General features: G+C 35.0%; 2 protein-coding genes across 3 annotated transcripts in view; one reads left to right on the top strand and one right to left on the bottom strand.

Moving 5' to 3' along the window:
* Positions 1–3960: 3960 nt before the first annotated feature.
* Positions 3961–11671, top strand: LOC119838600. Its single transcript, XM_038364590.1, has 6 exons — positions 3961–4530; positions 6814–6979; positions 8581–8777; positions 9424–9552; positions 10184–10344; positions 10638–11671. Exons 1-6 carry the CDS (start codon positions 4355–4357, stop codon positions 11108–11110), a joined length of 1302 nt encoding a protein of 433 aa, XP_038220518.1. The 5' UTR covers positions 3961–4354; the 3' UTR covers positions 11111–11671.
* A 652-nt stretch (positions 11672–12323) lies between these two features.
* The window catches only part of LOC119838509 (M-phase inducer phosphatase-like), a 34225-nt gene continuing 21807 nt past the window's right edge, over positions 12324–24741 (bottom strand). Inside the window, exons 1-6 of one of the 2 annotated variants that reach the window (XM_038364472.1) lie at positions 23842–23949; positions 17977–18613; positions 16793–17573; positions 16296–16447; positions 15847–16022; positions 12324–15240 (exon numbers count right to left, since the gene is read on the bottom strand). In XM_038364472.1, coding sequence (XP_038220400.1) covers positions 15015–15240; positions 15847–16022; positions 16296–16447; positions 16793–17573; positions 17977–18613; positions 23842–23885 — 2016 coding nt within the window. In that variant the 5' untranslated portion in view covers positions 23886–23949 and the 3' untranslated portion in view covers positions 12324–15014. Of the gene's footprint in view, positions 15241–15846; positions 16023–16295; positions 16448–16792; positions 17574–17976; positions 18614–23841; positions 23950–24741 lie in introns of those variants that run through there. The other variant, XM_038364471.1, reaches the window with a different exon arrangement.

Consider the following 24741-nt stretch of genomic DNA (forward strand, 5'->3'; position numbering starts at 1 on the left):
ATTATTATCATCGGAGTAGTACCTCGCCTTGCGGCGGTGTTGTTAAAAACTCCGGCTGAGTGTTATTATTATTATTATTATAAATGCGAAATTTTGTAAGGATGTGTGTGTGTGTGTCTGTTGCTCTTTCACGCAAAAACTACTGGACCGATTGCAATGAAATTTGGTACGTAGATAGCTGGACAACTGGAATAACATATAGGCAACTTTTTATCTTTTTATTCCTGCGGGAAAAGTTATGTACCTTATTATATGTATAGAAAAAATTAAATAATTGTAAAAAGAAATAATATGTTTATATCATGTTTAGATTTTCATTAATTAGTAGCGAAGTGATGGCTAAATAAGTGTACTTTTTATTTATTTATTAATTTATGTTATTTTAAATTATTTATTTATACACTTGTAGACTCGTCAGATAATAACAGTTGAATTGTAGACATTTCCTGATAAAATTTCAAACGGTACAGTAGTTTTTCAGTGATAGAATCTGACAAACATAATATCTTTATGGTAGTCTCTAGTTGAGATCACATAACACACTAGTAGTCCGCCCCGGCGTCGCCCGACGCACATATTTAGCCTATAGCATTCCTCAATAAATAGGATATATAACACTAAGTAATTTTCAAATCTGACCAGTAGTTCCTGAGATTAGTGCGTACAAATTAACAAACTCTTCACCTTTATAATATTAGTTCAGATTTGCTCATACAATCTCGCAGTTCACGTAACTGGCAGAAGCGTCTTTATTTACAAAGATTATGGTTCGAGCAAACAGTGGCATTAGAAATTATTTAATTAAGAGATATTTTCTTTATGAATTGTGTAATAATATGTATGAGTCTTAGTCTGGCTGCACCTTTTTTATTTGATAGTTGGGCAACGAGCTGGTGGGTCGTCTGATGGTAAGCGGCCAGCATTGCTTATGGAGATTCTCAGACGCTATATGCCCGTGCAAGTGGGCTAACAACTTTAGTTGATAAGGATAATTGACGGAGTAAAGGATTAGGAAGGGTAAGGAAAAGGATCAAGCCTCCATGCTACTGTTTGTTGCCGATCTTTTGTGGGCTTGTGGTACCTTCCCCGATGCGAGCTGGTCCAATTCGTGAGTTCGAATTCCGAAGCGTCCTCGACTCCCACTAGCAAAACCTGTGTTATAATGGAGATAGAAATATTCAATAACCTACATATCACATGAAACCAATGTAATATAAGATTCCTTGCATTATTGACAAACATTAAAACTCCTTCCTCCATAAGTCTATCTTTCACTTTCTTAGCTTCATCCTCCTTACCTCTATTGTAGATTTTCCTTTTTTCTCTTCTCTTCTAACTTGTATAAGATCATTTGGTAATCTTTTTTGTACGCGAGTGGCGCCGCGGGTTGCAGCTAGTCTAATATAACTCAGACGATTATAGCAGGCACATAGTTTTATGTATATGTTGGTAGCCTATGTACCAATACAGACTATAATCTAGCTCTGTACCACATTTCATACAGATACAATGAGCTGTTTTCGCGTGAAACAGTAACAAACATACATCCATCCATACTGACAAATTTCCGCGTTTATATTAGTAGGATTAATATAAAATGACAAACAAATTAAATAGGTTAACTCAACAAATATTAATCAAAACTGCTTGTGCATTTTCTAAGGTAGAGTTATTCAATATACATACGAACAATCATTCATGCACAGTCGGTCAAAAATAATTGTCTAACGTCTAGTTATTAAATATTATGAAAGTGACGTCCAAAAATCAGTCCAATACGCCTTTCTAAAGTAAGAGCGAATTGAAGCGCTACATATGAATTAATTTCGAATAAAATTTCAATAAATATGTATTTTATTTACATATAATAATCCAACATTTATCTTAATTTAATTAAAATCAATGTTATTGCTGTTATGTAAGTGAATTAAGTGGTTTTTGAGGAAATAATAAAAATTAATGATATATTTTCAATTATACAACTATGATAAGAATGATCTATCAACGCACAGCCCAAACCACTAGACGGATTGAGCTGAAATTTGGCATGCAGATAGATGTTATGACGTAGACATCTGCTAAGATAGGATTTTGGTATATTCTTCCCTCAAGGAGATAAAATAGGGCCTAAACTTTCTATAAGATAAATTTATTTCGTCCGGGCGAAGCTGCATGATTCGATAATTATGTTTGGAAATAATGTCATATCTTAAAAAGTTAAACAATTTTTGAAAATTCTTCATGGTAAAGATTACGTACGTGATGTATGCCTATCAGAGCACTCAGAGAACAGGTCCAACGATTCATTGGTTCTGGAGATTAGCGCTTTACACAAGCAAACAAGCAAACTCTTCAGCTTTATAGGTATATTATAGTATAGCTAATGGATAACTAAGTACACACGCGGCTTCGCCCGCTTTGTCTTAAACTTTTGTATGTAACCGACTCGTTTAGACTCGGTTTTGATCCACTTCAAACGGACAGATTGAATTCAAACTCTGTACACTGTACTGTATCGCGGATCGGTGACAATACAATAGTTACATGAGTTTATCTAATTATCCTGACTAGGATCGGCGGTATTAGTAATTTCCTCAGTATAAGAGCTAGAGAAATTTAGTTAAATCTATCATTGAAGCGTATTTTTCACTATATTCATTCCTGCAATTGTCTACACGTTACAATTACAGACAGACAAACAAAACATAACCTAAATCATCCAACAACCAGGTCGCGTTAGGTCTAAAATGTCAGTCTGGTGAGGCGGAAGGTCATGCCTCAGTTAACACTCGTAACATCTTGCTAAGGATGTGCTTACGTATCAGCGGAGCGAATCGCTGAAGCGATTTGATTTACACATGAGAATAAGCGATTAAAAAATGTGAAGAGAAGAAATGTGAATAATTATTTTTAACGACAACTAAAGAGTAATTAAAGTGTCTGAATTTAATTTGGACCAGGCGGAGTGTAGGAGTCCTATCGTATCCTATCCTACTAATATTATAAATGCGAAAGTTTGTAAGGTTATGTGTGTGTTTGTTGCTCTTTCACACAAAATCTACTCAACCAATTGCAATGAAATTTGGTACGTAAATAGTTGAACAATTAGATTAACATGTAGACAACTTTTTATCCCGATATTCCTACGGGATACGGACTTGCCCGGGTGACCGCGGGGCGCATTTAGTAAATAAATAAAATTAATATCGGCTCACTCAATCGTAAATTCTAAGATTGCAAACCAATAATAATTAGGATAATAAATTAATTTCTCATAAAATTATTGTATTGTCATCGACCCTTGAAAAGTGATAATCAAAGAAATAAATCAAAGTGGGTCAAAATCGAGCCTATACGAGTTGGTAACATACAAACATACAGGTGAAGAATAAAGGTGTTAAATTAAAAAGTTTTTTTTTTACAATTTAACGTGCCTTTAATATCATACAAATTTAATCGAAGTCTAGATGGCCTACTTATATTTTAAATGCGCAAATAACTCTGTCCGTCTATTTATCTCCTAAACTGACTGACCCATTTAGATGAAAATTGGTACAAAAATTGTTTGAGACCCGAAAAAACATAGGATATATTGATTATAGAGTTATATACTCTTAAGCAACTTAATTCCATGGTGATTTATTCATTATATTATTAACCCGACGTTTCGGGAGACAGTCTCCCCGTGACCACGCTCGCTGTAAAGTGTTCGAAACGTCGGTTTAATAATATAATGAATAAATCGAGTTTAAAATCCGTTGAAAAGTTTTTAATTTCTAAATGTATAATACTCGCGTGAAACCAAACACAAGAAAATACTAATTCCATGGCGATATCTAGTCTTAATATATCCCAAACCGCTTCCGCTTCCGCTACCGCTCCCGCTACCGCTCAGCTCATCACGCAGCACACACCAGCTCCAACCAAGCGTGATATGGGTTACCGATCCAGTGCGCAGTCTGGCCCACACCGCCTCCCGAACGGCTGCTAATTATGTAACCGACAAAGTTCAATTGAAAACTGTTTAGCTGTTTCGTAGCAATAGAATAATTCATTAGTTTGCTCAAATGACAGCAAGTATTGCATCAATATATGTTCAGCCGTTTTGAAATGTGATTGGCACAAGTTTGGTTCATAAAATGTACGATTCATTTTCGCCTATCATCATCTAACGTTTGATATAATCTACAATAAAATACTATAAATAATTTAAAATTAAAGGTTTCCTTCGTAAAAACATAAAAATTATTTAAACGAAGCAAACAAACAGCTCTATCTTTAGAAAAATAAACAAATAATTAAAAGCACCAACATGAACATTTAACTAATAAACAACTCGCTTTTAACCAAAAAAATGCATAAAAACGAAGAAGACAGTCGCCCAAGCTCGCGTCGAAATTCGGCCAGCCTGTCCCGGCGTAACAGTGTGACAGACAAAAAGACAAATCCGCCAACATCCAGCCACAGCACGCCGAAGAAAACGCAAAAGACGTTCGACTTTGTTGTTACTGGCAAGCAAATATTGAAGAAGTAAGTGTGATTCTACCATTCTACTATATTACTATTTATTTTTCTACTATTTCTATTTTACTATTTTACTATTTATTTTTCTACTATTTGTATTCTACTATATTACTATTTATTTTTCTACTATTTGTATTGTACTATATTATTATTTTATTTTTCTACTATTTGTATTCTACTATATTATTATTTATTTTTCTACTATTTGTATTCTACTATATTACTATTTATTTTTCTACTATTTGTATTCTACTATATTACTATTCTACCATTTTGAGATTCCCTCATAATAATATAAATTACCATTCCTTTTTAATAATGATGAAATGGCATGGTAGAATAGTAGTGTCGCTTGATAAAATTTGCCTCCAGGAGGGGATTTTTTGTATGTGTTGTGTGTATGTGTGTAGTATGGTGGTTTTAAATTTTAGTACCAGCGTTGATGTATGTGACTATATTAATTTTCTTGGCACACCCTGCAGCCAAAACCTGGAATTTTGATATAGGAGGTGTCGTTGTGATCATCAGAATGTGATAAATATTGATATAAAAATGGCGCTCGCTAATAAATGTGTTTTTATTGTTTCTCAGCCTAACAAACGAAACACCGTAAAAATATAATTGCAATTAAATTATAAAGTAAAAAGTCGGGTCTTTTTGTTTTTATAATAATATTTATTGTTTATATGAATCTACTTAGATGCCATTGAACTGTTATTAATCATAATAATTATTTGAAATAATATAGAAGTATCGATAAGTCGGGGTTCGAGAACGGGTGAGCGTGCAGGAAATAAATTGATTTTTCGATTTATCTGCACATGTGGATAACATCACCACTGCTTAAACAGTGAAGGAAAACATCGTGAGGACAAACATCTGATATCTCCCAACCCGCACTTGGCCAGCGTCGCAGATTATGGCGTGAACAATCACAGGAGGCCTATGTCCCAGAAGTGGGAACATATATGGGCTGATGATGATAGAAGTACCGAGTATCATCGTCCGATTCCTGACGTGACGTGACTGACCATAGACCGCGTCTCCGCTTCACATCAGGTGGGACTGCGGTCAAACGTCTGCCTGTCTCTAATAACAAAAAACAAACTACGTCATTCGTCTATGCTACTGTTCGACCATCCTTACACGTTACCATTCTACTATCGGCAATCATACTACCTCTTAAGTCTTTAGCCGTAATTCAAACTACGAGTCCATTTCTCGCTTATAATCTACATTAAAAAAAATTAGAGATCGATGCATAGATAGATAGATACATCAAAGTTTAAAAGTGTAAAAGTGGTTTCACCCGCGTAAGTCTGTTTCCCGTAGGCTTATCGGGATAAAAAGTTGTCTATATGTTATTCCAGTTGTCGAGTTGCAATCGGTTCTGTAGTTTTACACACACACACACATCCTTACAAACTTTCGCATTTATAATATTAGTAGGATAGGAATAGTAGGATAGTAGGAAGTAGGATATATTTATACTGAAAAATTTATCAAAGAAACATTAATTTTGATCGAAGAAGAAATAAGGTCCTTATTGGCTGTATAACATCACCTTTAATGGGAACCCATTATACAATACAGCATAAAACATTGGAAGACTGTTTAACTAGAAAAATGACAATTTTTGTTTAATTTTAAATATTCATACATTTTGGACATTGTAATGCAATGAAAGAATGTTTTAGTCTTTTTAAAACGGTTTTATTAGCTTCACCTGTATGTGTGTATGTAACTGACTCCTTTAAACTCGATTTTGACCCACTTCAAACGGACAGATTTAATTCAAACTTTATACAGTTATCACAATATCGGTGACAAAACGATAATTTTATAAATTTATCTTATTATCCTAATTATTACTGCTATTATTAAAGCGTGTTTTTGAGTTTCTCATATTTAATAACAAGGAGATTTTGACTATAATTTTTATCTGGTATTTTAAATTATGACAATATTTAAGATAACGCCATCTATTATTACGTATATAACTATTAGAAGTAAACTAAAACGAACGAAATAAATACACTAGATAGCGCGTTATTCATAATAATTTTTATAATAGTTCGTTTTGCAATCGATTACAAAAAAGCAGATTGCAATTGCTTGATGCTTTTATAATTGAATGCTTGTATCTGTTTTGAAACCTGAAAGCGATTCAGTTCCTTATTAAAAACAACAATTTAACCTATAGTATTGTGTTATATGTGATTATAGCAGTTATTTCTTTTTTAAATTAGCTAATACAAAACTTTAAGTAATTATTTTTTATTGTTATAGAAGTGACAGAGCCAGCTCACTACCAGGAACGTGCCAGCGACGTCAGTCAGTCGACTCGTTAATAAAAACGAAGAGATTGCTGGACTCACCGAAACGGCTGGCTTCTCAAGCTTCAAGAAGTCGCGACGCATCTATAGATGATGAATTGTCTTTGGAATTGTCGCAAGTGAGAATTGATTTATGTTTTACTAGCTGCGTCCCGCGGTTTCACCTGCGTAAATCCGTATCCCGTAGGAATATCGGGATAAAAAGTTGCCTATATGTTATTCCAGTTGTCCAGCTGTCTACGTAACAAATTTCATTACAACCGGTTCAGTATTTTGCCTGATAGAGCAACAAACACACACACATCCTTACAAACTTTCTTTAAAAGCATTTATAATATTAGTAGGAAGGAAGTAGGAAGTAAGAAGTAGGATAGTAAGATGTATATACAGTAGGAGTAGGATAATATAGGAATATAAGGCCTGGGATGAAAATCTACAAAAAAAGAAACAAAATTGAGCAAGCTAAATAAGCTATCTCATTTTAATTGTCGATCGTCTTTTTAATAATGATAGAAAACTATTGCACAATTTGTTTAAGCGCCATCTTTATCACACAACGATGAAATACTAATTTAAATTGAATTCTAAGCGCGTTATAGTGCCCAATTTATAATAGTTCAATACAATAACTACTAGATGGCGCTGTTATATATTTTATAATTGAATCATTTTTTACTCTAACGTTTTTGAATACTTTATACAAATTATAATACGTGTAATGATGATGGTTCACCTGATGAAAAGCGATCACACAAGCATCATAATTCGCAGAGGCTCAGACCTTCGCGAATGCGCTGCCCGCTTTTAAGTGGTAAGGGAAAGAGAAAGAATTATTAACTGGATAGAAGGAATGGACTGGGAAGGGTGGGGAAAAGAAACTGAGCCTCTTGCTCCTCCACAGTCCACTCACCCTACGAAACGCAATGCTATTATTTCACGCCAATTTTCTGTGTGTTACTTCCCCGGTACGAGCTGGCACAATTCTTATCGAAGCGTGCTCGACTCCCACACTGAAACTCATTACATTATTAAAAAAAAAACAGTAGCAGTCGTGCGACTGGCGATAGAAGTGAAAACGGAACTATTAAGTTGAGAGTAATTAAAACTATATGCTAAAATTATATGAAATTTTTAATGTTTTATTTATTAGTTACATATGATGAGTTAAACAAATCATGAACAAAATATAAATACAAAGTGGTTGAAAAAATGGTTTGCCTGTAAAGGTTATACGGGCGAAGATTTTACGTGACAACGTCTTTTTCTCGGTAGAACATTTATTGATATGAATATTATTAAATTGCACAATAGGAACAAGGAATTGAATGAAAATAAGAATTGCACAAATTTTAACTATAGAAAATATATTTTGTTTACTAAAAAGACAGAGACAGAGACACAAGCACGCACCGATTCAATGCGCCTAATTCTCTAGTGCTGCGCGCGCGGCGGACCGATCATAGTTCGGTGACTCATCGTAACGTTACCGGGCGTTACACTTTTTCATGAGTGACTCCGAGCCGCAACCTAATTTAAGACGTTGTCACGTCAAAAATTATCATCAGCATGTCGGTGACGCGAACCGAGGATTTTACCCTCTACCAAAACGCTCAACGCGCCTAAAGAAGTTTTCACTTCAAAAACAAATATAACAAATAAGTATACACTAAAATAAACTATAAACTGTTCTTCAAAACTCATAAACACTTAATTATTTTAGGTATCAGATTTTGAAGATACAAACTCAAAATACGGAATCAACAAACAGTTCGCAACATCTACACCGAAGAAGGTCCACAGACGTCTCATGCACCACGTGCTGGCAGAGAAAACCAGATCCGTGGAATCGCGCGCCAGTAAAGACAGCTCTTCTTTGAGTCGAGACAGTTTCAAGTCTTCGAGCCCCAGCCCATATAGGTAAGTGGTTATTATTATAGTGCCAGCTGTGCCGCGGATTCACACGCGGCTACGTGGCGGGGCGTGGCGGGGCCAAATAGTTTAATTAGATTAGTTTATATACATAAATTATAACGAGTGCGATAATATTATAATAAGATATTTTCACATAAATTTATACAGCGATTGAGCGGTGAAAGCGCAACATACAGACAGGTTTTAAAAGATTAGTGTGAACACAGACAATAATATTCTCAAGAATATATCCACTAGATGGCACAAGGCGCAATCAATTCTCTAATAATTTTTATCAATAACATATTAAGCTATGTTAGATTACAACCATGAAATTTAGAAATTAAAAAGTTTTCAACGGATTTTAAACGCGATTTATTCATTGTCTTATTAACCCGGCGTATGGTAACATACACATGCAATTTTGCACACTACTTTTAACATATTCTATCAATGTGAAATGGTCATTCGCTATAATGCGTTAGGTTATATTATTTTTATGTAAAAATATACAATAATAAGAGTTGAGCTCCGCGGGGCTTACATCAATTCGCACGACGTAACCGACGGTCGTTTGGAAAAAGTAAATTCATAGCATTTTACATAAGTGCGATATGTTTGCATTAAATATAAAACTAAACTATGGCACCAGGCACGCAGTCAGTACAGAGCTAGAGTTGTCCTCCGGCTCGCCAACCTCAGCGCCATCTTCTGGCGACAGCGCGCAGGGCTTCGCCCCGGACACACTGATGTCTTCCAGGAGTCAGGACTTGCAGGACAGGTATGGTCGTAGTATATAACTTATTTATTAATCACACTAATGTGAAAGTTTGTTTGTTTGGATGTTTGTCCGTCAATCGTGGTGAAACTACTGAACGGATTTTGATGAAATTTGGTGTACAGACATGGCATGACCTGACTTAAGAGATAGGATACTTTTTATCCTGACTAAAATCCCTTTGGATAAAACATGAATCTTCATTCCCGGGCGGAGCCAGGCCGAACGTCTAGTACAGTCATAGTATTATATTATCTGTTCTTATTAAAATGTTATTTACTGTGTCATCTCAAATCACTGTAACCTAAGATTTTGTATTCGAAATATCAGGATTAATAAAAAATTTACCTGGTTTCCGCCAGTGTAATCAAAAGGAATTCCCATAGAAATTACATGTTTCCCCACCATTTTTACATTCCATTACATGTTTTCCCAATTAAAAATAGCATATGTCACTCTCTAGCCTTCCTGCTATTGCCAGACACAAAAATATATCATAAAATCGATTTATAAGTATACTAACATTAATATAACTTATCCTACTAATTCTATCCTACATTATAATCTGTAATATTTAAGATTTAGAAGCGGGCACAAGATCATATTTATCTAAAAATGCTACTATATATTTCAGCTGCTGTGTTAGCACATGGCAAGACTCGAAACCAGAAGCGGGCGAGTGGGGCCAGTTCTGGGCTAACTATAACAACTCCCTTGCGCGGGTCCCAGTCAGTCGATACTACGATCAATGCCCCACGCCGTATCGCACAGAAGATATCGAGATGGGAGATTTTGGTAGGTATTTCTACTATGTTTAGTCTGTTTGGTAGTTTTTCTGTTTTACACTTATATTCGAATACACACATACAATATAATAGTACATTTTCTATTCAGGGGAGACTAAAGTGTAAACTGTAAATAAAAACTCTGAATTTAGCTTGCGCGCGTTACCACAGATTACTATATAGGTACTTACTGGCGGTACCTCCTGTTGTATAGTTTTATTAATCTATTTTAGTTGTTCTTATTCTATAAAAATAACCAATATAATATAAACAGCATTGATAAACAAAACACATTTTTTTTAGAATTCCTAAGCGAAGGTGTCCAACGTTCACCCGAGAATATAAATAACATAAACAACATCATAAGAAACGAAGGACTCCACCTAACGCCGCGTGAGACCCAAAACATCATAAAATGCGCACACATACTAGGCAACGTTCTCACAAAAGCTATAGAAAGACAGTCTAAAGAAACGGTCGTCGAGAAAAAAGTCGAAGAAGTGAACATAGAAGCCGACCCAGAAAAGGAGATAAAGAAGAAATCGATGTCTCTGAATTTGAAAGAGACAGTGCTACCGCTGGAGGTGAAGGAGGAAAAGAGATGGGAGTCGGTGCCGACGCAAACTGACATTTCGTTGCCGAACACGAAAAGCGCGCCAAAAATATTCGAAAAGATTCTACGGCAGCTGTCAAAGTCGTCGCTCGAAGATGATAAGAAAATTTTGGAAAATCCAGACGAGAGTCAGGAAAAGGATCTAGCTCAAAACGAGTCTTAAAATGCATTGTTTCTCCATGGATAATAAAAAATCTATACTTATAAGTATTGTAAAACAGAAGAGTTTGTTTGTTTGATTGAACGCGATAATCTTAGTAACTACTGGTCCGATTAAAAGAACCCTTTCCGTGTTAGGCAGCCCATTTATTGAGAGAGGATATATATGTTATATGTACCACAGGCGAAGTCGGGGTAATGTATACTACGCAAAAGAAAGTAAACGTCTCTATATTTTAAGTTTAAATTTTAAGTATTTAATTAAAAATATAAAATTCATACAAACATGACTCTTATTCGGTATACATCTATGTAAAGTTTCCCAAATGTTGTGTACTCACAACTGGTCTTTATATTATTTTGGTAGTCTATGCTATAGTTAAAATAAATTAAATGAATGTTTATGCGTGTGAAAATAACTACACTTCCCTAAGTCCTTTATAAGTTAAGTGAATATTAAACAGTTTCGTTTTAAAAATTAAGTAATTTATGAACATTTCAATATACGTAATGTCCCGATTCGTGATTGATCCCAATGTTACCTGATATTGTATGTTCTAAACTATTTATTGACGTGACAACGTCTTAAATTAGGTTGCGGCTCGGAGTCACTCATGAAAAAGTGTAACGCCCGGTAACGTTACGATGAGCCACCGAACTATGATCGGTCCGCCGCGCGCGCAGCACTAGAATTAGGCGCATTGAATCGGCGCGTGATTGTGTCTCTGTCTCTGTCTTTCTCGAGCGTTCTTGGCGTTGGAAAAAAAGACGTTGTCACGTAAAATCTTCGCCCGTAAAACCGACTTTACAGGCAACCATTTTTTTTTTAATGTTGTCAGTATCTTAACTTAATCTGCTAAGTCTATGCCAACATTTATCCGTTATGTATTTTTAAGAAATAATTTTAGGGATTAGAAATATTAAATAACTAAGTTGTCTGTTCACACATACTAAAAAAATATTTATAAGTGTTGTTAAATCTATTCAAATTAAATATGACATGTTATTTAATCAGTATATTTAAATTTACTTAATGTATTATTTATTTAGAAGAACAGTGAAGGAATAACTTTTATTGTGTTAATGACTAAAAAAATCGTCATTCATTGCATGAGATCAGTATGTCACTAAACATATAGTATATCATTTAAGATAATTTTAACGTAAATCTCTTGTTTGGTTGTAAATAAAACATGCAAAAATAATTTTTCCATAATTTATTTCAAATTAATCTATACACAATTAAAATCTATCAAATATAATAACTACAGATAATATATTACTTAATTTTCAATTCCGAAACATTGCTTTGGAGAAAAATGGCCGTTATTCCGAATCAAATTAAAATGACTTCACAGATTCCAGAAATTTCCATTGCCACTTTCGCGGCAAATTTTTAAAATGACAGCAAATGCCCTTTTTGCTGTTAAAAAAAAAAACATCATATGCTGTCATCTTTGGTTTTTGCCGCGAAAATAGTTCTGAATTTGAAAATAGTTTCATCTTAATATAAATTCTATTACAGTACATAACGCAGTTTTGCTTAAATGTCAGTTTTGACGTTATTTCATAATTTTATCTATTTAAACCTTAAATATTATCATTCGGCACACCACATGTGTCGGGTTATGTACAATTATCACTAGTAAGCGTAATTAAAGAGGGTACATCTAAATTACTTTGGAGGTATGATTAAAAAAATCGAAATATAACTAAATTTAATAATCGTAAAAACAGTCTTGTAGATTTACGAAAAATAAGTGTTTATTCTTCATCATAGTTAGATACATCTGCTTTAATGAATTTTAAAAAGGTTTAATCATACATCCAAAATATTAATATAAAAACATCTAATAAAATATATTTTTATGGTACAAGCGTAAAAATATTGCCGTGTCACCCAGATGGCGACATACAATTTTCATTTTAAATGTATTTTTAGAGCATTTTTGAACGAAATTTGTAGAGTAGTCTAGGGAGTTTGTGACAGGGGTTAAGATATGGGATGCAAGCAATGCTTCATTACAGTTATTTCTTTTTAATTATTATTTAAACATATTTATATTAAGTTTTATGGCACAATTTTTTGTGGACAAGCATTTTTGACCATTTCGATGACAAAGCGTTAAATCATTCGTTTTAGAAGTTTAATTTTTATCCTATAAAAAATTATGAATTTAATGATAGCTTGTAAAAAATGTTTAGGATCACGATTGGAAATCGATTAAATTTTCTATGACATTGAAGGAAAAAATTGTTTTTTTTTTTGGGAGTGTTTAGTTAGAAAATGTTTTTTTTTTATTGGGAAAGGACTTTTAAAAATAGAAGGTATAGGAATTGATGTAGGAGGAATCATTATGTTAATTTATCCTAGATTTAATTATTTATATATTTTTGGGTTTCTCATGGCAGCCGATTACTTGGTTATATAATCCTATTTAGTAATTTTGAATTAAAAATATTTAAAAGAACTTACAAATAAAAATTTTATACCATGATAGTTATTTTCTAAATTTTTATTTTTTATATTTATCTGTGTTGTGTGTGTATTTTTTTATCTGTGGGGATTTGGCAAGCGTAGCAATTATAAACTTTTTTTTTTAATCTTATTGGTTGTTATTTAAATTTTCTACCATGATTATGTACCAAGTATAAAAATAATTTGTTTTTTAAATATATTGCAGTTTCCTTAACCTAGAGGTGGGTATTTTTCTAAAATAGTATGGCGTTTTATGTACATCATGTTGCATTTTAGTCTTTTAAAAAGACCGCGCCAGTCTTTTTAGTAGACTATGCAATTATATCTATTAAGACATGAATGTCTGTATAATTCTAGCTTTTTATATGTACAATATTTCTTTTTATATATTTTTAATGATTGACCTTTATCTATGGACTTTCAGAACTTTTTGATGGCGTTAGGTGTTTTTTGTCGGTAAATAATTAAAAATGCCAAATATGTCAGTTCTTTAGGTCCACTTGTTAAGTCAATAATTAAACTTTAGTCTCATATTTTTTCACGATCTCTATAAAATATCTCTCTCGTATTACTCAGTTTATCAATATTTGCTGAGCATGTAGATACGATTCTCGGATAGAAATCGTCGCTTAACGTCAAGTCTTATTACGAGTAGAAACGGTTTACGCGTAGCACCTGTCCGACGGTCTACTGAATTCGAGTAGACCGTCTCATGCGGCCTCAATAGACCAAGTCTTTTCGAATTTAGCACCTTAACCAAATTGGTATAAAAATTCATGCAGTTAAAAGTTTGACTAAAAACAATTTTAAATCGAATGTTACGGATTTAAATCGTGTTTTATTCAACATTCAAAGTTTTGATTCTTAATATATGATAATGAAATATAGTAACTAATTAAATATTAAATAAAACACGTTTTAAATCGTGTTTTTTTTTACAGTAATACTCGCGTAATATATGTCTCCACTTCTTCTTTGCTCTATTCTTTTGGTCTTTTCACGTAAGTTCAAACAGTCTATAAATCGGTCTTTTAACACATTGTCTGTCTCAAAAGACCGTTATCACAATGGCTCGTCTTTCAGTTCTTTAGTATTTAATGGTCTACTTAAATGCAAATAGATAATAGACCATTAGCCTATTGCGTCTACTACACAATACATTTTATGGTCAAGCACAATGGTCTATTAACAAAAAGACCACCACATCATACTCATCACACCTTAACATTCATCGCCACCGCACGGTCTACTCAAAAGACCGTTACAATTCTCTATATACGTCTCATAACCCAGTCCATTCAAAACTCTACACCCACAAGAGATCGAAAGACCACTCCCCCGAACGGTCTACTCAAAAGACCGACGCTCGAACCGCACCACACAACTCCGCCCGTCACGGTCTACTCAACACGCCCCTCCCGAACACGGTCTACTGGAAAGACCGAAAGGTCTTCCGCTTCGGTGCCCTATGCTGCCGCAACTGCTGGCGGTGCTTCGGATCCAGCATGGCGGTGTACCCGGCGGGCGAGCACAGCTGCGGGTGGCGGGTGAAGAACGCGCGATATCCGGCGTGCAGCAGGTACACCTCCGGGTAGTGCAGCGACGGGTACTTGTCCTTGTTCCTTGCGCGGTCGGTTGAGCGGAGGAAGCGCGATCTGCGAACGAGCGAATTTATTGTTGAATGATAATCATCATCATCAGCCCATACATGTTCCCACTGCTGGGACGCAGGCCTCCTATGCGGGTTCAGGTCATAATCCAGCACGCTGGCCAAGTGCGGGTTGGCAGATGTCACATGTCATAGAACTTTTGATTCTCGGACATGCCGGTTTCTTCACGATGTTTTCCTTCACCGTTTCGAGCAGTGGTGATGTTATCCACATGTGCGGATAAATTGAAAAATCAATTTATTTCCTGCACGCTCGCCCGGTCTCGAACCCCGACTTGTCGATTTTAAGTCCGAGGTTCTCACCACTGAGCCACCACTGCTTTTGATAATGTTGTTGAATGATAAAGAAATAACTTAAAGGCTCTAGTAAAAAAACTATAGTACTAGGTGCACTTCCCAGCTCCGCTCGGGTAAAAAGAAAATTAAAAAAGCTCTAGTAAAAAACAATGAAGGTGTTATTATTTAAATCAAGTTAAATTTAAACAAACAAGTAAATATGAATTTCCTATTTGATATGTCTTTTGTTTTTAACTTTTTTTTATAATAAAATATAACATTAACATATTATAGTAGTTAAGTGTCATATACTCACAATTTAGGCCCCCGCTCGAGCGAGAACTCACAGTGGAACACCAGGATGCTCCGCTTGCTGCCGTCCCTCTGCGGCACAGCCTCCATCAGCTGCAGGATCTGCTCGCTGGTGTATAGGTTCTTGGCACCAAGTATGTGGCCACCTTCATACTCGTATGGATACCGGCAGTCTATCACCTGGAGTAGAAGAGACATTAGTTTTGGGATCACCCTGTATATGAAAAGAGCCCTCTCTTTTTTGGGGTTGATTTTAGAAACATCTTGTATATTAGGACAAATAATGACTGAGTTGTTCAATTTATCATTTATTATCTCTCTACTCCATCTAATTCCTCTCTGTACGTCTGGTTGTCTGGAACCCCTTTTATTGAGGAAGGGTTTAGGCTATATATGTACCATGGGCGAAGCCGGGGCGGACCGCTAGTATACATATATAAAATGTTAACGCACCTGATAGTCATGTACAGTGTCCGTATACTCCCCACGGATGAGGGCAGCGAGGGTGTCACAGGATATGGACTTCAGGTCCACATGGTCTCCAGTCGTGAGGGGCAACGCAAACGGCAGGGAGAAGTCACCAATGAGATCTGGCTCGCAGGCCGCTGGAAGATATATGGTTCTCTTTTAGGATGGATGTAAATTTTTTTAGATTAAGCAATTAAGAAACACAAATGTTTCCTTTTTATTTATTTATTCTTTATTGTATAAGTAAACAATACAGAAAAACATCTGTTTTTCTTCCATCTGGATGTATGGATGTTTGTTACTCTTTCACGCGAAAACAGCTAATCGTGTCTGTATGAAATTTAGTACAGAGATAGATTATAGTCTAGATTAGCAAATAGGCTATCTTTTTCCCGGGTAGCACTCGAGTGACGCCACGGCTAACAGCTAGTATTACATAAATGGAAAGTCATGGGTATAAAGTTAGTTAAAAATTTACTTACACCTCGCCAAAGCAGACATGATAGAGGCATTATTCTCCGAGAAGGCTCTTTGCAACACTGGCCTTGCACAATGCTCCGCTTTCAACCTCTTACTGCTCCCACTCTCTTCCTCACTCACTCTCTTATTATTCTCCCTCGGATCGAAACTCAAGCTCCTGTGCACTTTCAACTTCTCCGTGAAGCTATCCTTAATCTGTCCCGATAGGAGATCACTGAAGTTGGATATCTTGGGCGAGCTGGATATCTCTTCTATGTCCAGGAAGGGCTCTTCGAATTCCGATATGAAACCACTTTCAACAGATTCGGACGTCAAACGCTTCGATATCGAGCTGGACACGGAGGTAATGCTATTGGACTTCTCGAATTTCGGACTCTCCGAGAACTTCAAGCTTTTCTTCACTGATAAAGTTTTCTTCGGGGACGTGAATTCGAAGTCCTCATCGAAGTTAAGCACGCGCGTGGATTTCGTCCGTTCGCTCTTGAAATTCAGAGCTCTGGATGTAGTCGGTTTGTTGAACGATGTGGACGTTTCACTGTCTGACAATGGAGCACCAAATATAAAGCTGCCAGCGTTGATTTTCCTTGTGTTTGATCGTCCCGTGGATATGATATTCGGACTATCTGTTGATATGATTTCGTATTTGCATTCGTCAAAGTTCTGAGCGTCGAATTCCTCTTCTAGATCGTGGAGGGTCTCGAAGTCCGTGTCCACGGGGAGTGCTTTCTCTGGCACGTATATGTCTGATTCATCTGCCTTCGTTTGGAGGTTCGTAAAGTCCAGCTGGAAGAGTTAAATGATTATTAGTTTGGGGCATTGAGACTCAATGGATGGAAATTTTTTTAATACTTTAGTTATAACTTAAGTTGGATAATGCTTTTTTGATAAGAACTTAGACAAAAAAGCTTTTAGCCATCTGTTGTATACTTTACAATTTTAGAAGTTTTAGAAATAGGTTATATATTGTCAGTCAATAGAAGTGATTAGTAGTATAAGAGATAGAAAGAATGATTTTTTTAAATAATGAATTAAGATAACATTATGATTGATGTAGATACATCAAAAATAAACAAAGGTGACTATTGTCTTAGAATTTTTGATAGGTTTTCATTGATTACATGTCCTTCTCAAAATATTCCATTTAATGTTTAACTAAAGTTTAAAAGAGCTCATTTTATTAAATTACCTTGGATTCGGACCAATCATTCTTTGTTTCGAACTGTCCAAACATACAATCCTGCGTCTCCTCCTCAATATTGAATCTCTCATTCTCCTTGTTCGCCCGAAATTTATTCCGATCCTCGAAAATTCTAGAAATTTTATTCCGTTTCCGTTCCCGTGCCTCTATTAGTGGAGATCTCAATCGTTCCATTGTTGGTGAATTTTTGTAGAGTGGTGACTCTTTCAAATATAAGGGGGTTAGTTTTGGTGAATATACTGTATGTGTGAATGGGGATTTATCCAATCTGGTTGGTGTGGTGCCAGTGAATGGCGAATTTTGTATTTCGCCCAGCACACGACGTTGTGACGGTGAACTAATGTCATTAAACACTTTTCGTTGTGCGATAGGCGAGTTTTGAAGTTCGAATGACTTCCGTTGTGCTATTGGCGAATTCTGTATGTCGTTGAAGACTTTCCGTGCAATTGGCGAGTTCTGTATCTCACCGAGCACTCTCCGTTGTGGGGTTAGTGGAGAGCTTTGTTTGTTGAAGTCTATAGAGTGCGGTCGCACTTTTATTTTGTAGTTGTGTGAATGTGCCTCCTCTTGCTTCCGTTTTTTTGCATTGTTACCGGAATTTATTCTGAAGTTTTCTGTGATGAGCCTGTAACAAGGAATTTCAATTTAATATGAATAAAGCATAAGTAAAACATGTTTTATAGTAATTAATTAAATCTAGATTGAGATGTAAATCTAAGACTTAAAGATTGTCACACAACCAGTTATAATTTTTAATCAATTTTAGTATAATATAATGATACTTAAATTTGGTGGAAGATATGTAAGAAATACATATATATATATATATATATATATATATATATATATATAACAGCAAACATATTATATCTTAAAAATATATATACCAAGAAAATGGGAAAATATGTCTATATTGCAAATTTCGAAAGCTAATCGAGTTCAAAAGACGTATACAATAACGTATAAAAAATCGATGAAAACTGCCGGCAATATGTCGAGGTTTCTCACCCAATTTTTTATGTAACCTTGTCTTAAAGGGTTGTCCAATCACACCCCTAACTAATAACTGATCCCACGGCCTGTCTCTTGACAATATCAGACCCTAAATAAGTTAACAATGAACTTTTAAACATCGAACATCGATTCGAACACAAAACTGGTTTCACACCCTTAGGCCTTCACACGACACATCTTAGACGTTTGCCGAAAAGGTTATGAGAACAGCTCGCAGCGCTAACTACAAAACGAAATTATAACACGTTTAACACAAAACTGTAATAGAAATAGCATCGTCGAAGCAGGTAGATGATAATCATGAATGAATCAGATGGTAGATTCGCGCGCTTCGATACTGGCATTGACATTGACATTTTAATACGCGTTCGGAAACGCGCTAATGAAATTATGCATATTACAACAATTTGGTGACCTATAAATCTCGTATGGTAAACGGTTTTTATAGATCTATTTAATATTCAATTATTCAACGTTTTGAATGGGAAGATGCATCCCTCGAAGAAATCAGTTGGGCAATCAATATTCAACATATTAAAAAGACGGGGCCCGCCACCGAAGATCATGAATAAAACAGCACTATAACCGATTTGTAACGGATGTAAAATGTATCACCGTTAAATTTTTATTGACATTTTACTAGCCTTTTCCTCTACATTTCCAATATTTATGTCTTTTTCCGCTTAAAACGTTCAACTAGGCGCCAAAATGACATGTACATTTCCGAACAACATAAAAGGGTCGAAGTTAATAAAACAGTGAGATTGTTTTTTTTTATTAATGTTTAACGTACTTCAATTTTCTTACATTTCAGAACTTGTCTCGTCCCTTTGAAGTCTACCCTTACAATGAGTGCATTTCTTATCACTGACAAGGGTCCCGGTTGTAACGGTTCAGCGATAATACATTTCTTATATACCAGTTCACAAAAGGGACAAATTAAAAGCAAGCATAATAGTGTACTTTACAAAAAAAACCCGCCACGGGTTAAAAAGAGTACGAAATTGCATTTAATGGAATTATATTGCTTCGCCTTTACGTTTCACGATAAGTTTCGCAGTTAAGTCTACAATAAAGAGAAACAGGGCTAAAAGAAAGCCAATAAAAATTATCCGTTCATGTCACTCGTAATTCAGCTAAAAGCTTGCACTTCCATATATTTTGTTATCGATATATCGCAAAAGACCATTTCACTTTATAGACGGACAAGTTATCATAATTTGGATAAGTTTAAGATAATGTTTAGCAAAAAAAAGGGTCCCTTATATCTATTATGTTATCCAAGTAATGCGCTTTTTATGCAGTGTGAGTTTCTGAACGGTTATTTGGCGCCAATCATTGGAATTTCAAATTTGGAAAAAATAATCACAATCCATTTTAAACAAAAATACTTTTCAGAATTAAAAAAAATGCAATCGTACATTTTTTAAAAACAGAATCAAAAAAATATCGTTTGACAGATTTTGTTTAATAGGCCGCACTTCTTGCTAAGACAGATTTAGAAATGTATTAATAGAAAACCGTTATTCCTGGCGGAAATCGAACCGAATTCTTCGCATGTGTCAACCGATGCGATATGACAAAAACCACAAGCGAACCACAAGGTTACACCAAGGACACAGGAGTTTCCTGCCTTCGATTTTTCTGATATTTATAGCCGTGGTAAAATTTGGAACGCGAAGTTGTAATTGTTCCATTAAAAACAGTGTCGATCAGTTTTAAAATGTATCCTGTATGTTGTACGATAAAGTTTGGGAAACATTAATTTAATGGGTTAAATAAAAAAGGATTCTATTAATTCATTCATCTAAGCAAGGAACATAAATTTGATAATTAGTTTTATATACTAATCTAATTGTTTTTTTTTTTTTACATTTTTTTTAAAGTTTCATCGAATCCGAACAGCAATGATACATGAATGTGACAGGTATTCCAAAAAAAAAAGTTCCCTTGCCATCTTGACATTAAAAAAAAAGTTTGTATAATCTATGCGAGTGACGTATACGTCTAACGTCTTCCCCGCGCGTCAACATTGTTCCGTGATTGTTGAAAAAACGGTTAACACAATACCGAGTAATGAAATGGGGAAAGCGGTTGCTGCAGCACCCTTCGTGCAGTAACGGTTACATCGATACTGGCGTTATGTTTATAATTTGGGGTGGATTTTACCGTTATCTGTGCTGATTCGGCTCGATTTGGCGGGTTATCGATTTCTCGATGTTTTGAATTTGGAATGGAATTTGGAATGTTTTTAGAATAAACGTTCAAACGTTTTGTAAGCTTTTTTTGTGTCATGTCGAGCAACTGAGCTGGTGGTTCGCTTGATGGTAAGCGATCACCACCGCCCGTTGACAGAGCAGAGATAGTGCTTCTGCGAATGCGCTGTCCTCTTTTAAGGAGTACATGATAAGGAAAGGATTGATGGAAAGAACGGAAGGGTAAGGAAAAGGAAATGGTGTACATAGTATCATAGTCTAATCTGTCTTTATGAAGAGATATATGAAAACCAGTTTAGCATTTCTGCTGCGATAACAAAATACTTAAAAGTCTCATATTATACTAAACTAACTGACAATAAATAACTTATTGATTTATAATTTTATTTTCGTTATTTTTATCCATACGATCGATTCAAATTAGAATAATTCATTAATCGATTTATGGTATTGCGTCATCCACACTGATATTACAAAGAAACGTTTGCATTTTTGTATGTTCGTATCGGTATCACGCAAAAACCACTGGATCAATTTCGAAAATTCTTTCACCATTGGAAAGCTGTACCTTCATTGAGTGACATAGGCTACATAGGTACAACAGAGGTACCACGGGCGACGCCAGGGCGAAAAGCTAGTGAAGTTTATATACAAACTAGTTTATAAACATTCTACAAATATCATCTATGAGAAAGTCCGTTAATTTTATAATCTGTCGACATTTTTTCTTTATCTATAAATACGGGATCATTTTACGTACTGGGAAGTTGGTGGTGGATGTTTTATATGTATGTTATTGTATTATTTTTAGTTATAAATCAATATACATGGAATATATAAATATATTATTATGAACTAGCTGCGCCCCGCGGTTTTACCCGCGTAAGTCCGTATCCCATAGGAATAACGGGATAAAAAGTTGCCTATATGTTATTCCAGTTGTCCAGCCGTCTACGTACCAAATTTCATTGCAATCGGTTCAGTAGTTTCTGCGTGAAGGAGCAATAAACGCACACAAATCCTTACAAACTTTCGCATTTATAATAGTAAGTAAGAAGTAAGATAATAAGACAGTCAGAACTAAATTATATTGTAATGAGACATGATAGGTTTTTCAATACACAAAGGATCATCAAAATCGGTTCAGCCGGTTACAAGTTATGAGGTAGCAAACACACTAATACTCATAGTAACTTACTTTTTTTCAAGTCGGTTTAAAATTAATTACAATAATGAGCACTGTTTAATAATCACTTGTAAGAACGGAGGGTAGACACAAAAAACAAGTAATTTTATACCGATTGCGATGAAATTTGGTACGTAGACAGCTGGACAACTGGAATGACGTATAGGCAACTTTTTATCCCGATATTCCTACGGGATACGGACTTACGTGGGTGAAACCGCGGGGCGCAGCTAGTATGACGAAAGAAATCTCATCCAGTATTTTCTTGTGTTTAATTTTACGCGAGTATTATACATTTAGAAATTAAACACTTAACGGATTTTAAACGCGATTTATTCATTATATTATTAACCCGACGTTTCGAACACTTTACAGCGAGCGTGGTCACGGGGAGACTGAATCTCCCTCCTAATATAATGAATAAATCGCATTTAAAATCCGTTTTAATATCAAAAAAATCTCATCCAAACACTTTTACAAAAAAAAAACTCAATTGAATAGAATACTTTTCTATTTAGTACACTATTGTTGGCACGTGGCTTCGCCCACCTGATGATGAAAAAAAATGTGATCGAACTCAGCACGTGCTATGAAGGTGTGGGTGCGTGTATTTAGGTGTGGGGGTGTATTGAGCGAATTATGATTGGGGTTAGATAATGGGAAACTATTTGTGCCGCGCGGTTTCGCTCGCGGACTGGCGGTTCGAGGATTTCTGTAGCTTATGTATTAATAGCAGTCCGCCTATATATAGCCTATAGCCTTCATCAATAAATGGGCTATCTAACACTGAAAGAATTTTTCAAATCGAACCAGTAGTTCTTGAGATTAGTGCGTTCAAACAAACTCTTTAGCTTTATAATATTAGTATAGATTCTGATACATAAGCTACATAACTGTCGAGTATCATCAAAATCTGTTTAGTGATAACCGTGGTAGAGTAACAAATGTACATCTATCTAAATTAGTAATATTAAATGTAGAATAAATTAATTCGTTTTATTTATCATGCTATCTTTAACTAGCAGCAAATAGGTCAAACTCAAACTCAAACTCAACCATTTATTCATTCAATTAGACTTCTTATAGAAGCACTTTTGAATCGTCATAATACAGTTTTAACATTTATAAGTTACATCCGACCAATTAATTTTGAATTATTTTTTTTTAAATTAAATCACATGTTATGTACAGGAACACATACATATATTTTGATACAGAGCGGTTTGATTAATAGAGAAAATGATTTATCGTCAATGATTTCTATTGATTACAAAAAAAAAAAAAAAATAAACATAACACAATTTTATCATATTCCAAGACAGTGCAGAAATATTTAAAACAATATATCATAGAAGTAATCTATATGTATATATATCATACTAGTAACAACTATAAATAAGGCATAATATTAACTAATATCAATATAAAAAAACAAACCTTGCATGCACTCCTTGAAAACAACAATCGAACAAACTGAACATTTTAACACGAACACAAAAATTCAAAATTCGAACGCGTAAATTGGCAAATTTCAAAAACGGAACACCGGAACACGACCGCGTGCCGCGCGCTCCGTCGCAAGACTGACCATCTTCGTTGATTTCTTGCAAGAAATATTGTATTTGACGGTAACAATAGAAACGTAGGTCAAAGGTACAACGGCGCGTGCCACGGCAGCTGATTGCGAGATGCATCTGCAACAGCTGAGATCAAGAAATCACGAGGGCGGTAAGAATGTAACGGTTTTGCGCGAAAATCGATAATAAAACATACGATACAATAGGCTAAGATTGCATGAGAGGTCAATAAGTTTCATTTATCTGTGGATAAATGTAGACCGGTGGCTCGGTGAAAAAAAAATGTAGCAGTGTTCGAATTTCAAAAATAAAATTGATTTAATTGTCTTTGCGTTCTACAAATTTTGAATCTGTCTTGGTATTATTTATACCAGATGTTCCTTATACGTACTTAACTGTATAATACAGTGAATGATGGAAATATTGTAAGAAAATTGTCGTATTTTTGACGAAATAAAAATACAACAATTAAATAGTTTTTAAGAGTTAATCGTTACTAAGAAAAAGAGACTTCGTTTTCTGTATTTTAATAAAATAAAAAAGTGAATAAATAAGTTAAGAGACAATTACTTAATCATACCAACCCACATTTACAATATTGTGTTCCGATTGACCCCTTGCATATCAGTTATTGCTTACACCGGACGGACGTACATGTATATATATAGTATACTAGCTGCACGCTCCGCCCGGGTTGTCATTTATCGTAATTAAAATTATTTAAACTATCCTATCTCTCAAGTTGGATCGAACTGCACAT

This window comes from Zerene cesonia, unplaced genomic scaffold (assembly GCF_012273895.1).
Source record: "Zerene cesonia ecotype Mississippi unplaced genomic scaffold, Zerene_cesonia_1.1 Zces_u003, whole genome shotgun sequence".
Classification (NCBI taxonomy): domain Eukaryota; kingdom Metazoa; phylum Arthropoda; class Insecta; order Lepidoptera; family Pieridae; genus Zerene; species Zerene cesonia.

What these genes read in the sequence shown, in the direction of transcription:
- LOC119838600 (XM_038364590.1), top strand. Translation starts at nt 4,355, where the DNA reads ATGCATAAAAACGAAGAAGACAGTCGCCCAAGCTCGCGTCGAAATTCG. An exon ending in GGCAAGCAAATATTGAAGAA is followed by an intron (nt 4,531 to 6,813) that starts GTAAGTGTGATT and finishes TTATTGTTATAG; the next exon opens with AAGTGACAGAGCCAGCTCAC. An exon ending in AGTCAGGACTTGCAGGACAG is followed by an intron (nt 9,553 to 10,183) that starts GTATGGTCGTAG and finishes TATATATTTCAG; the next exon opens with CTGCTGTGTTAGCACATGGC.